Genomic DNA, 13,382 nt, shown 5'->3' on the forward strand with positions numbered 1-13,382 from the left:
AACTATTAACAGAGGTCAGAGTTAGTATTTTCTCAAATTAGACCCTAATCTAATAAACACATAAGTGAGGTCTGACACTCTAACTTACCAAATGGCCGGCAGACAAAAAGTCAAAAAGAACATAGACCCATGATTCCATGAAGCATGCCCCCTTTGTTGCTAATGGTAAGTGCTTAGTTGTTTCATTTAGCAAAAAAGTCATGAAAATGATAGTAATAGATTAATAATAAAACGAGATTTATGGCCATTAATTAAGGGGACCAAATCCTCTCCACTAGTGTAATATCATACATAAAACGTATTCAATAATTGATGCGATCTTGGCCGTAAACTTACGCAATGAGTGATCTAATTTCCATTATTTTTCGTAGTTTCATTTATTTCATTGTGAAAATTTTAAAAATACTTTTAACTTTTATTTATTTATGTATTTTTATTTTATTGAGCTAGATCTAAAATAATGTGTTAACATTATCAACCATAGAAGACCTAAGATGAGCTCTATTCAGCTAATGACATCAGTCAATTGCTATTCCCTTCGTCCCTTAATTAAATTCCTAATTCTAGCATTTATTTCTTACAATTAGGGGTGAACATGGTCTGGTTTGGTGCGGTTTGAGTATAAACCAAACCAAACCGCAAAATACGGTTTGGTCAATTTTCCAAACCAAACCAAACCATATTAATATTGAAACCAAACCAAACCAAACCGTAATAATGCGGTTTGGTTTGCGGTTTATGATAAGACGACATTTTTTCCTAAAAATTGTCAAATATTAATAAATTATAATAAAGTTCAAATAATTAGCCCAAACGGATTAAATTACACTACAAAGTTTTAATAAAATAACAACCAACTAATCAAGTGCTAACACAATCACACATAATAAAAATAATACATAACAAATTACAGGGAAAAAAAACATAATACATTTGTCCAAAAAAAAAAAAAAAATCATACTACATTATAGTTTTTAATAATCGGCAGCAACTTGACAACATTAGGGGCTACATTATGCGATATCAATGATTGCCGGAGCTAAATTGATCTTGGAGTATAGTATTATACTGAATTACTGACCGTCTTCTAATGATTTTTCATGTTTTTTATTATTTTTTTTTCTTTTTTAAAATATATAATAACTATTTTAATTTTTATAAATATTATATAAATATTAAAATGCGGTTTACTGGTTTACGGTTTGGTTTGGTTTATAATTTTTGAAAAACCAAACCAAACCGCAAACCGTATTTCCCAAAAAATCGAAACCAATATAATTTTGTGAAACTAAAGTAAAATCAGGAAGAAACTTGAGAGAAAATCTGAAGAGAAAACAGGTAAATAGAAAGCATATTTTTGGATTATGATTGAATGAATAAGATTATTACAATCATCAGGAATATATATATAGTAGCTATTACATAAGGAAGAATCTAGAAGTAAATATAACAAACTTCCAGCTAAGCAAAAGTTTGTTACAGGAAGCATAACAAACTTGACACCCTGGCAGCATCTTCTAACAACCTTGCTGACAAAACAGAATAGAGTATGTCTAATACTCAATACCCCCCTTCAAGTTGGGCAATGTTGGAGCCTGAGAAAACATTCCCAACTTGTGCAAAAGATACTGCAATTGAGGAGAAGGCAAAGTTTTGGTGAACAAATCTGCTAACTGTTCACTAGAAGGAAGATAAGCAAGTTGAATCAAGCCTTCAAGTACTTTGTCTCTGGTGAAATGGCAGTCTATTTCGATGTGTTTGGTGTGCTCGTGAAACACAGGGTTCTTGGCAATATGAATAGCAGATTGATTATCACAGAAGAGAGTAACTGGCTGTAAACCCCCAATGCCAAGCTCTTCCAAGAGTCTGACTGCCCAAGTAACTTCAGAAGCTGCACTTGCCATAGCCCGATATTCTGCTTCAGCAGAAGATTTAGAAACTAAGCCTTGACCAAGCAGGTGATTTCTTAGATTTCCAGGCAACAGGTGATTTACCAAGCAGGAGGACATATCCAGTAATGGACCTCCTTGAATCAACACAACTAGCCCAGTCAGAATCAGTAAAAGCATGAAGAGAAAGATCTGTTGAAGCCTTTAATAAAATGCCCTGACCCTCAGTGTGAGAAACATAACTGAGAGTGTGAATGAGAGCTTGCAGATGAGAAGTATGAGGTCTTTGCATAAACTGACTTAAAGCTTGCACAACAAACGATAGATCAGGTCTAGTATGGGTAAGAAAGTTTAATTTACCCACCAGAGACCTATAATGTTCAGGATCTGACAAAGGCTCCCCTGTGTCTTGCTGCAACTTGAGACCCAAAGTTAAAGGAGTGACAACCCTATTTTTCAGCTCCAAGCCACAATCATGAATCAACTCCTTAGTAAACTTCTTTTGGCTTAACAAAATACCATCAGAAGTGTACCCAATCTCCAAGCCAAGGAAATAGCTCAGTTTACCTAAATCCTTGATGCTGAACTTGTTGTGCAAATCCACTCTCAACTGTGTCATTGCTTCAACATCTGTTCCAGTCAGTATTATGTCATCCACATAAATGGCTGCTATGCAAGTTAACCCATATCTGATTGTATTCATTTTCACAACTATGCTGAAAGTTTCTTCATAATCTATGCCATATTTATGATTGAAACCCTTAGCAACTAGCCTTGCTTTACACCTTTCTAGCTCCCCATTGGATTTCAACTTGACTTTAAACACCCACTTACACCCAATAGCTTTCTTACCCTTAGGTAAATCAACCAAATCCCAAGTACCATTATTAATGAGTGCAGAAATTTCTTTGTCCATGGCTGCAACCCACAAAGGATCAGTTGCTGCTTGAGCATAATTGAGAGGTTCATGGATATCACAAGTATGAGCCAGAAAACACTTGTGATTATCAGGAAAATCAGAATAAACCACCAGATTGCACCAGTGTTCTGATTCAGATTTATCATAATTCTGGTCTGGGTAAACAGCTGAATAACATTGATATATATCAAAATGTGAGGGGAATTTGTGGGGTCTGGTAGATTTTCTAGGGTCACTTTGACCAGTTACATCAGTGTTAGCTGATGAACCAATATCTTGCATTAAAGGAGATATATTAAAAGGAGAAGGAGGAGACAAAACATTAGAATCTGAAGTTTCAGAAAGAGAAGAAGAAGGTGATAAATATTGAGAATGAATAGAAGAGATAGGTGAATCATGAGATGGGAAAAATAGGTCAGAATTGATATTATCAGTAAGAAGGATAGGATTGAAGGTAGAAACAGGAAGATATATTGCAGCTGAAAGAGTTTTTGTGGGATTTTGGCTGATGTAATGTAAGTGATAAGGAAAGTGTTTTTCATGGAAAACCACATTTATGGTGACTTTTATTTTTGAGTTTGTAAGATCAAGAATTTTGTAACCTTTCTGACTGACAGAATAGCCCAGAAAAACACATGGCTCAGCTCTCTCAGCAAGTTTATGTCTATGAACTTTGCTGGTAGAAGCAAAGCATAAACAACCAAATGTCTTCAAATGTGAAAGATCAGGAACAAAACCTTTTAATCTTCTAAATGGAATGTCATCCTTAAGAACTTTCAAAGGTATCATATTTATCAAATACACTGTACACAAGACACACTCACCCTAAAACCTGTCAGGAACCCTAGACTGAATATATAAAGCCCTGGCAGTCTCCAAAATGTGTCTATTTTCCTCTCTACAACACCATTTTGTTGTGGTGTGTCACTACAAGAAGTTTGATGAAAAATACCAAACTTATGAAGCAAAATTTTCATATCCCTTCACACAAATCCTGAGCATTATCTGATCTGATAACCTTAATCTTTGAATCAAACTGAGTAGAAATCATTTGAATAAAATCAGACATAATAGGAACAGACTCAGTTTTATTCTTCATCAAATGTACCCAAGTAAACCTTGAGTAATCATCAACAATTGTAAGAAACTGATTACAACCTGAAGGAGTTTTTACAGAATGTGGGCCCCATACATCAATGTGAACTAATTCAAAAGGTGCACTACTCTTTATTGAACTAGTAGGAAAAGGTAATCTAGTTTGCTTTGCCTTAGGACACACCTGGCAAATAGTACTGTCTAAGCAAGCTTTGATATCACACTCAGGCCTAACAACCTTAAGCTGATTAAAAGACAAATGACCAAGCCTCAAATGCCACAATTTGGCCTCATCTACAGCAGCTAAGCAAGTAGTTTTCTCAATACTGACCACTTCTCTCCCCTATTGCTCTTGGAAGTTGTATAAACCAACTTTCAGACTACCAAGAGGAATCGATTGACCTTTCTGTGTGTGCACAAAACACCTATCATGAGTGAAATGCAGCTCACACAACATATCTTTACACAGCTTGTGCACAGAGATTAAATTGAACTTAAAATCTGGCACATGCAAAACATTATTCAGAAATATATGATCATTTAGTTTTACCACTCCTATATTCAGAACCAAGACTCTACTCCCATCAGGTAGTGTGATATATTTAGACAAGTGAGAAGCAGCATGATATTCAGTAAAGAAATCCAGATCAGAACAAATGTGGTCAGTTGCACCACTATCCAACAACCATTTACTATCTGAACAAGACAAGAGACAGAAATTACCTGCCATCATTGCCATACTATTTGAGCTTTCAGTCTTGAGAGCATCTGATTTCTGAGAATTTAGCACAGTCATAAGTTGCTTGTACTGCTCAACTGTAATAGACCTGTTAGAGTCCTCCTCCATATGCTCAGATTCAACAGAGGAATTTGCTGCAACTTTGTACTTGTCTTTAAAACCTTTGAAACCAGGGGGATATCCATGTAATTCAAAGCACCTGTCAATACTGTGTCCTGGCACTTTGCAATGAGTACAATAATACCTAGAACCAGGTTTATTTGCAAATTGATCTCCTGAGAGTTGTCTTTGATTTTGTTGAGGAAAATAAGATTGTCTCATTGAACCTGAATGTGAACTAGCAGAAGAATAAGGTTTGAAAGACCTGTTCACAATAGAGTTGTTGTATTTCTTTCTGTCAGCTAAGAAAGCCATAGATTCAGTGTTAACAGCATGTTGAGAAATCCCTCTATGCTTTTCCTCCTGAGCAAACATTCTGTAGGCTTCAGTGACTTTAGGCAATTCAGGCATCATCAACATATTTCCTCTTATAGTACCAAATTTGTCTGTTAACTTCATCATGAACTGTATGACCATTTTCTGCTGATGTCTCTAAAAAATCCTCTTAGTCAAGTTACATGAACAATTATTACAAGTACAATATGGTAATGGATGTGCTTCATCAATAGCATCCCAAATAGATTTAATGGAAGTGAAAAATTCAGAAACAGAAGCATTGCCTTGACTAATATCAGCTAATCGTTGCTCCAAAGAATAAATCTTAGCTAAGGATGTAAAGCCATACCTCTCCTTCAAATCAAGCCAGATCTCTCTAGCAGATCTGAGAAATATCACACTTCCAGCAATACTCTTATCAAGATTGAACAGAATCCAAGAGCAGACTAGATCATTGCACCTCTCCCAAGCTAGATATTCTGGAGAAGTTTCATCAACTGGTCTACAGTGAGTTCCATTAACAAAGCCTGCCTTATTCTTTGCTGAAAGAGTCAACAACATAGCTCGCTTCCAGCTAGTAAAACCTTCACCGTTGAATTTGAAGGAAACTAACTGAGTGAAATTAGCATCTGAAGGATGAATGTTATAGTTGCTTGCAGGATTCTGATTCAAAGGAAGTGTCGCCTGAGTATGTAAGTTTTCCGCCATTGTAGCTTGCTCGTCAAGCAATTTCAGCAAAAAATATCCAGAAATTCAACAATCTAAAGCAATCGAAGAAAAATCTAAGCAAACAAACTCCAGAAAAGCAACCAGAATTCAGGAAAAATGATCTGAATTAACAAATCAACAAGAAAAAAAAAATTCCAGAAATCAGAAAGAATTATCAACAATTTCAATGAAAACAATGAGGTATTTGGATCAAAAAACGAAGGGAAACAGAATCTTTTAGCTCTGATACCATGTAATTTTGTGAAACTAAAGTAAAATCAGGAAGAAACTTGAGAGAAAATCTGAAGAGAAAACAGGTAAATAGAAAGCATATTTTTGGATTATGATTGAATGAATAAGATTATTACAATCATCAGGAATATATATATAGTAGCTATTACATAAGGAAGAATCTAGAAGTAAATATAACAAACTTCCAGCTAAGCAAAAGTTTGTTACAGGAAGCATAACAAACTTGACACCCTGGCAGCATCTTCTAACAACCTTGCTGACAAAACAAAATAGAGTATGTCTAATACTCAATAACCAAACCATATTTTTCCAAACCGTAAACCAAACCAAACCGCTAAAATGCGGTTTGGTCTGGTTTGGTTACGGTCCAGACCAAACTCTGTACAACCCTACTTACAATAGAGAGAAGTAGGAATCTAATTAAGGGACGGAGGGAGTAGTTTTAAAAGTTTGTTGGATGAACAAAGCTATGTTCAGTTCACTAGATCCGATTTAATTTTTATTCAATCAAATGTGCTCTAATTCAACTTTCATTAAATTTGATCAAATTTTGATTTTATTTGTACACTAATTTTGGAGATAAGAAATTATCAAATGAGATGATATTTGATTTGTATTAATATGAATATTTCAAATAAGAGAATTTTGTATATAATTTTCTTAATTATTAAAATTAAAGATATTTAACACAAAATAAGATAAGCTAAAATCAACATACCGCTAGTATAAAAACCCTTCTTTAGTTTAAGCAATAGTAACCAAAAGCAGAATTGATAGAAAAATAGCAATCCTTTTATTATACAGTTGGATGCACAATAGAGGTAGTGGATACATGCACCTAAAGGTAGTTTTTTTTCCTTATATGATATTTTTTCTTGCTTATTTTAATATTTTTTAAATAAGGAAAAAAAAAAACCTTTTATACACCTTGTATATAATTTTTAGATAGATAGTGTTTTAGAAGTTTAAAATCATTTCCAACTACATCTCATACCTGTAGCAATTAAGGGTCCAATTTATATAGCATTGAAATTTGAGCTTAGTTAACTAGTATGCATTAATTTGAATTAATTAATAGTACTCGTATGTACTAAAACACGTTATCAAATGATAATTATTAGCACGTACTATTTATTATTTAATCCAAATGGACTATTAAGACCTTAAGATTTTAGATATGAACTCATCTATGTTCCTATCCGAAGATCCACCCTTAGACATTGCTTTTTTCATCAAATCCAACCATTTCTTAGCATTTTCAATGAACTCCACCCTTTTTTCTTCCATGACTTCAATTACACGTTCCACGATTTCCTCTCTTCTTATAAGTCCTTCCTCGTTGACCTTCACTCTTACTCCTACTTTCCACAAACCCTCAACTAACTTAGCAACCATAGGTTGATCAGTCCATTGTGGCATTCCTATCAAAGGGACGCTCAAAACCAATGCCTCTAATGTCGAGTTCCAACCACAATGAGTAAAGAAACATCCAATTGCCTCACTAGAGAGTACCTCTAGTTGTGGACACCATCTTACTATTAGGCCTTTCGCGGCCAACTCATCAGCAAAGCCATTTGGAAGCTTGTGCTCCTCGGAAGCTCGAACCACCCACAAGAAGTGGTATTTGCTTTGCTTCAACCCCCATGCCAATTCTTCAATTTGAGCCTTTGTTAGACATGCCATGCTACCAAATGAGACGTAAACCACTGATTTGGGTGACTTTGTGCTTAACCACTTGGTGATAGGAGTAGGGTCAATGGGATAGAGACTTAGGCCATATTCTTTGTCATGTGGAATTCGTTTGTCCACGTAAAATGATGGAATTGTTGGGCCAATTGTTAACAACGGACACTCTTTGGACATAACATCAACTATCTGAGAAAAAAAAAAAAGGTTTGACATAAGTTAATAAACACGTGACAAAGTTAAATTCAAATTCTACATATGTAGTGACCCTAGCTCTACTATTTAAGTTGTGCGTCTTCTTTATAAAAGTTACATATTGTCATAGACTCATAGTGTAACCCTCTGTTACATTTAAACTATATCTAGTGACCTTGTCGTTATGTAGACATTCACGGGTTTACACTATATATGGAGAGTGTGCCTAAATGATGTGCTAAAAAACGTTATGTTAAAGGTTTTGAGCACCATTTTGTCCTTAAAGACCCAAATTGAACTCGTATTTGGAAAAAACAGTAAAAGTAACACAAATGCATCATTTTGTGTATATAACATGTCTCAATTTGTATCTTTATTTTCTTAGCTGCAGAAATTGATTGAGAAAGGTTTTGGGGGTTATTTTAGTCCTTTAAGAACCAAATTGTGGTCAAAATTGGGAAAAAAAATGTAATTACCTGGTTTTACATTTATCTGGTTTTACATTTATTTTTTGGTCAAATATGAGCTCAATTTGGTTCCTTACTGTCCAAAATGCCTTCCCCAAACCTTTAATACATAGAACATTTTTCAGCACATACATAAGTTGAAAAGTAAGTGTTAATAGGTGGAGAGTGGCCCCACCAACAGTGATTAATACTTCCTCCGTTTCTTTTAGATGCAACACACACTTTTTCATGGTATTTAAGAAATGTGGGGTTCACATGATATAATACACTTTAAAATGGGATAAGTGGTTGTTAGGAGTGTAATTTAGTGGGCCATGTGCTTTAAATAAGGGAAATAGTGATAGTTTTTCCATAAAATAACTTTCCTTTTATAGTGTGTTGCAAGTATTGTGACAGTTCCTTTTTAGGAAAGTGTTGCAAGTAAAAGAAAATGGAGGAAGTAGAAAATAATAACCTTGCTAACGGCTACATAATGGCGGCGAAGTGACTGTATAATTATTAACTGTACCAGAGGGTTACAATGTGTATTCCAAATAGATGGGACATAACTTGAAAAACGCTATACTAAAGGTTCACTATGTAGAATCCCAACCCCCCCGTGTTTTCTAATGTTTTATTATTGAAGTCAATGATCAAATTAAAGTTAATATGTGCAATTGAATAGTATAAAAGTCAAATTATTGTAATTTTAAAGAGTTTTATAACAATAAAAGGTATTGTAGTGTATGCAAGTCTGTTTCACCATGATCCACCACCTAATTAATGTATAATTTTTCCATTTTTATTTACTTGTAACATAGCATTGTCGGAGAAAGGGGTTCCCTTGCCTTCCTCCACTTTCTCGAAATGTCTAGCCACCCTTCATCTTGCCTAAATGTGTCAATTCGAATGTCCGAATCGATTTTGATGAGGTCAGGTCAATTTTTTAAGTCGAGTCAAGCTAGATTATTGTATCTGCTCAAGTTAAAATCCTAATTGAATATTTTTTGGGCAGGATCGGGTGTGATTTTGACACAGCTAATCCTACCTAAGCAAATTATTAAAAAAAAAAAAAAAACACTAATGACGCTGTGTCGCTGTCCTCCTATATCCCCTTAATTTTGTTGGTGCATGCTAAAAAATCATACAAAAACTTTTGTATACATCCGGTTTACACTAATATTAGTGTACATCGAGCAGTATAAGGGTAACTTTTAGCTAATTTTAGGGTAACTTTTTGTCTTTTTTGGGTAACTTTAAACATAATACAATTTTTATATAAATCAACAACAAGAAAAGTTTTATAAAGGTAATTTAATTACATTCAATCACTAATAATTGATTTTTAGTCATTTAAAATGTGATTCTTTACTAATAAAGCGTAGATAGTTTTTATTTGAATTGGATTACTTAAACGCATATCGGGGTAACTTTTATTCATTTCAGGGGTAACTTTTAATCACTTTAGGTTATCTTTATAATGGATGTACAATAATTATTGTGCACCCGATTTTTAAAAAAGTTTACTCCTATTTATTCTCCTTTCCATTTTTAAGGGTAAAATAATTTAAATGAATATATGGTAACAAAGTTCACAAATTTCATCTCTATCCTAAAAATAGGTGAATAATACTCGTATATTTCTTAGTTGTTCTCGAGTAAATAAATTTAAGGGACCTCTTCGTTCCCCTCATTTTTTATTTTTTATTCTTATATTATATTATACTTCGTATAGTTTATCAGATTACACAAAAAGTAATTTTTGAAAAAGTGGATTAGGTAAATTTCAGTAATAAGTTGTACATGATACCAACAATAATTCTAATTCACTTGACCAAAAACATGCATATACATTACCTCTTCCTCCAACTCGTAGATAGTGTTGACAAGCACAAAGTCAGCCTCATCTAAATTAGAGTATTGGTTCAAAACCAACTCAAGGTAAGCTGGGTAAGATTCGGTGAGCTAACAAAAGACGGTAAGTCGCCGACATTCAACGGAGGCAACCCGGGAAGATACACCTCCGGTTGCGAAGAAACCGGCATCGAAAACTTCCTATGGTAAACCAAGTAAAAAATATAATTTACCCCACATGGTTGGGTAAAAAAAGCAGCCCCAAATATTCCATATTTCTTAGCAACATTTAGACCCCACGGTAAAAATGCATCATACATTATACACGTTATAGGGTCATGTGTACCAAGATGTTCCTCAATAAGGTCTCCTAGGGCTTGAGACCCGACAGTCTCAAACCTAGCAAGGTACGCGGCAGCACTCTCTGCCCCTGCGTATCCACTATCATCGTAACCAGTGGCGGATCCAGGATTTGATTAATAGGTGGTCCCATTATCGTCCATCGACCGCATAAAGTATAAAAAAAAAGTCAAAGCTTGTATAATGAACAAAAAAAAAAAATTACATAAAAAAGTTCATTTCATAAAGTAATGCAAATTCGTATTACAACTAAAAAATTATTAATTTTATTACAATTGCTCTCGACAAGTTTTCATATTTTGATAACTATTTACAATATCATCCATGCTAACATTCAAAAACAAATCTCTTTCTAAATAAGTAATCAAACAATCATTCAACATTTGATCTCCCATGCTATTACGCAATTTATCTTTCACTTGCGTCATTCCGGAAAATACTCTTTCTACACTTGCCGTTGCAACAGGAAGAATCAACACTAACTTCAAAAGTAAGTAGATTCGATCATGAGTTTCAAACTTTCCCGTCTCAACAAGTTTCGTAGAAAATTCACTTAGACTTTTCAAATTCCAAAATCTCTCATCATTTCGAACATCAACAATAAAATTTTCAAGTGAATGTTCAAAAAATAATAACTCAGAGCTTGAAAATTCATCGGGATAAAATTTGGCAAGTTGAACTAACTTTCTTTTGTCAAAAGAATGAAATCGATTTGCAGGATTAAAGCAAGACATACACACAAGTAATTCCTTACTTACCTCGGGAAATCGATTTTCAAGTTCTTGTAATTGAAGATCAATGACACTTAGAAAAACTTCAACTCTAAAATGATGAAGATTAGTCACTTGTGGACCTTTACCTCTATACATTCTTCTCCCAGGAACCACATATCGCCCCTCCATGTTTGGAACCTCAATGCCATATTTAGCCATAAAAGAAGTGACTTTTTCCATATGTGAATCCCATCCTTCATCTCTCAATTTTTGCAAATTAGTCTTGGTTACATCAACCATGACCATTGCATTTACAATATCTTGATCATGTTTTTGCAATGCCACATTCAACGCATTTGTAATTCCAAATATATCAACCATCAAGTGTGCCACAAACACAAAATCAAATGACATCAACAAGTGTGTAATAGATTGTGCTTTATTTGAATCAAGTGTATCAGATACTTCTGCAATGGAATCAAGTGACAAAACTATTGAAGGATATAAATCAAGCACATTCAAAATGGTTTTAAAGTGAGATCCCCAACGAGTATCACAAGGTCTACATAAGCTACGTTCTTGATTCAAACCAGTTCCCGATTCAATTTCACCCAAAGATAATGCTTCTACAACCCCTTGACGTTGTTTTTCTCGAAGAAATTCTTTCCTCTTAGGTGAATCTCCCACAAAGTTCAAGAGAGGTGCAAGTACATCAACAAAAAGCCAACCACAATCTGAGTTTTTCTTAGCAAGTGCAACTTGTGTCAATTGAAGTTGATGAGCAAAGCAATGAACAAAGTATGCTTGAGAACATTCATTCAAAATTAGAGTTTTAAGGCCATTGATTGAACCTTGCATATTACTTGCCCCATCATAACCTTGACCTCGAACTTGAGAGAAAGTTAAAGAGTGTTCCATGAGTAATGACTCAATAGCAGCTTTGAGAGTCAAAGAACTAGTATCAGGAACATGCACAATACCAAGAAAACACTCACACACTTCCCCCTTTTTATTAACAAATCTCAAACAAAGTGCCATTTGTTCCTTATCGGAAACATCGGCAGATTCATCAGCAATAATAGCAAAAAATCCACCATCAAGTTCTTCCAATATTGCTTTAGTTGTTTCTTTAGCACAAGCATTGATTATATCTTTTTGGACACTTGGAGAAGTAAGTTGACAATTACCAGGGGCCATTTTAAAAACAACTTTGGAATACTCAGGATCATGGTTTGAAAGAAGAGTTAATAACGAAAGAAAGTTACCTCTAGACAATGAACTTTCCTTTTCATCATGACCACGAAAAGGCAACCCTTGGAGCAATAGCCATTTAATGGTTTCAATTGAAGCTTCTAATCTCTTACGATAGGCACTCATGGTTTCCGCTGTTTGTTTTGATAAAGCGGTGGCAATGCTACTCATTTGATTCATGAAAAAGTTCATAGCAATCACAGCATTATTGTGAGCACTCTTGTGTCCACCAACATGCTTTACAATTGTGTCTCTTCTATTCCAACGTCTGAAACCTCCATTAACAAAAGCATCCACTCCCGCTGTGTTACCATCCTTAAATAGATAGCAAATGAAACAAAAGGCAGCATCTTTCTCAACACTATACTCAAGCCATGTTGGCCAAGTATCAAACCAATTAACATTAAATCGACGTTTTTTCGGCCCAAAAAGTGTTTGAGGAAACGCATGATCTTTAGGTTGACATGGTTTTCTTTGAATGTATGTTCTCCGCACTAAATCCCTATCATCGGGATGAAAATCACACATCCTTCTTCTTTTCCCGGGGTAATGTGGAAGATTAATAATATCAAGTGCACTTAACCTTCCTTCACCAATTTGAGCACTAGGATCCGAACCACCTTGGGGAAAAGATTGCCCATCTTCATTTTGAGGGAAATTGTGAGATGGGGAAGAATGTTGTTCACTAGCATGATGTAAAGGAGAACTTGGTTCACTTTCTTGAAAGGGTAAATCATTTTGTGGAGGAGGAGTATCATTTTGTGGAGGAGGAGGATTTAGAGTACGCACTTTTTTAGTAAAAAAACTTGAAATATCTCGAGTTGTTTTTCTTTTCATTCT

The 13,382-nt window shown here is 34.6% G+C and overlaps 3 protein-coding genes across 3 annotated transcripts; all 3 read right to left on the reverse strand.

Annotated features, from left to right (window-relative positions):
- Positions 1 to 5,233: 5,233 nt before the first annotated feature.
- On the reverse strand, positions 5,234 to 5,785 carry LOC110738581. Its single transcript, XM_021918977.1, has one exon. It carries the CDS (start codon positions 5,783 to 5,785, stop codon positions 5,234 to 5,236), a length of 552 nt encoding a protein of 183 aa, XP_021774669.1.
- A 1,308-nt stretch (positions 5,786 to 7,093) lies between these two features.
- On the reverse strand, positions 7,094 to 7,908 carry LOC110738688 (UDP-glycosyltransferase 74E1-like). Its single transcript, XM_021919090.1, has one exon. The coding sequence runs from the start codon at positions 7,898 to 7,900 to the stop codon at positions 7,193 to 7,195; it is 708 nt and encodes a 235-aa protein (XP_021774782.1). The 5' UTR covers positions 7,901 to 7,908; the 3' UTR covers positions 7,094 to 7,192.
- A 2,277-nt stretch (positions 7,909 to 10,185) lies between these two features.
- LOC110738582 (zinc finger MYM-type protein 1-like) lies at positions 10,186 to 13,070 on the reverse strand. Its single transcript, XM_021918978.1, has 2 exons — positions 10,949 to 13,070; positions 10,186 to 10,271 (listed from the first exon to the last, which is right to left on the reverse strand). Exons 1-2 carry the CDS (start codon positions 13,068 to 13,070, stop codon positions 10,186 to 10,188), a joined length of 2,208 nt encoding a protein of 735 aa, XP_021774670.1.
- Positions 13,071 to 13,382: the final 312 nt, after the last annotated feature.

Source organism: Chenopodium quinoa, unplaced genomic scaffold (assembly GCF_001683475.1).
Source record: "Chenopodium quinoa cultivar QQ74 unplaced genomic scaffold, ASM168347v1, whole genome shotgun sequence".
In the NCBI taxonomy this organism is placed as follows: domain Eukaryota; kingdom Viridiplantae; phylum Streptophyta; class Magnoliopsida; order Caryophyllales; family Amaranthaceae; genus Chenopodium; species Chenopodium quinoa.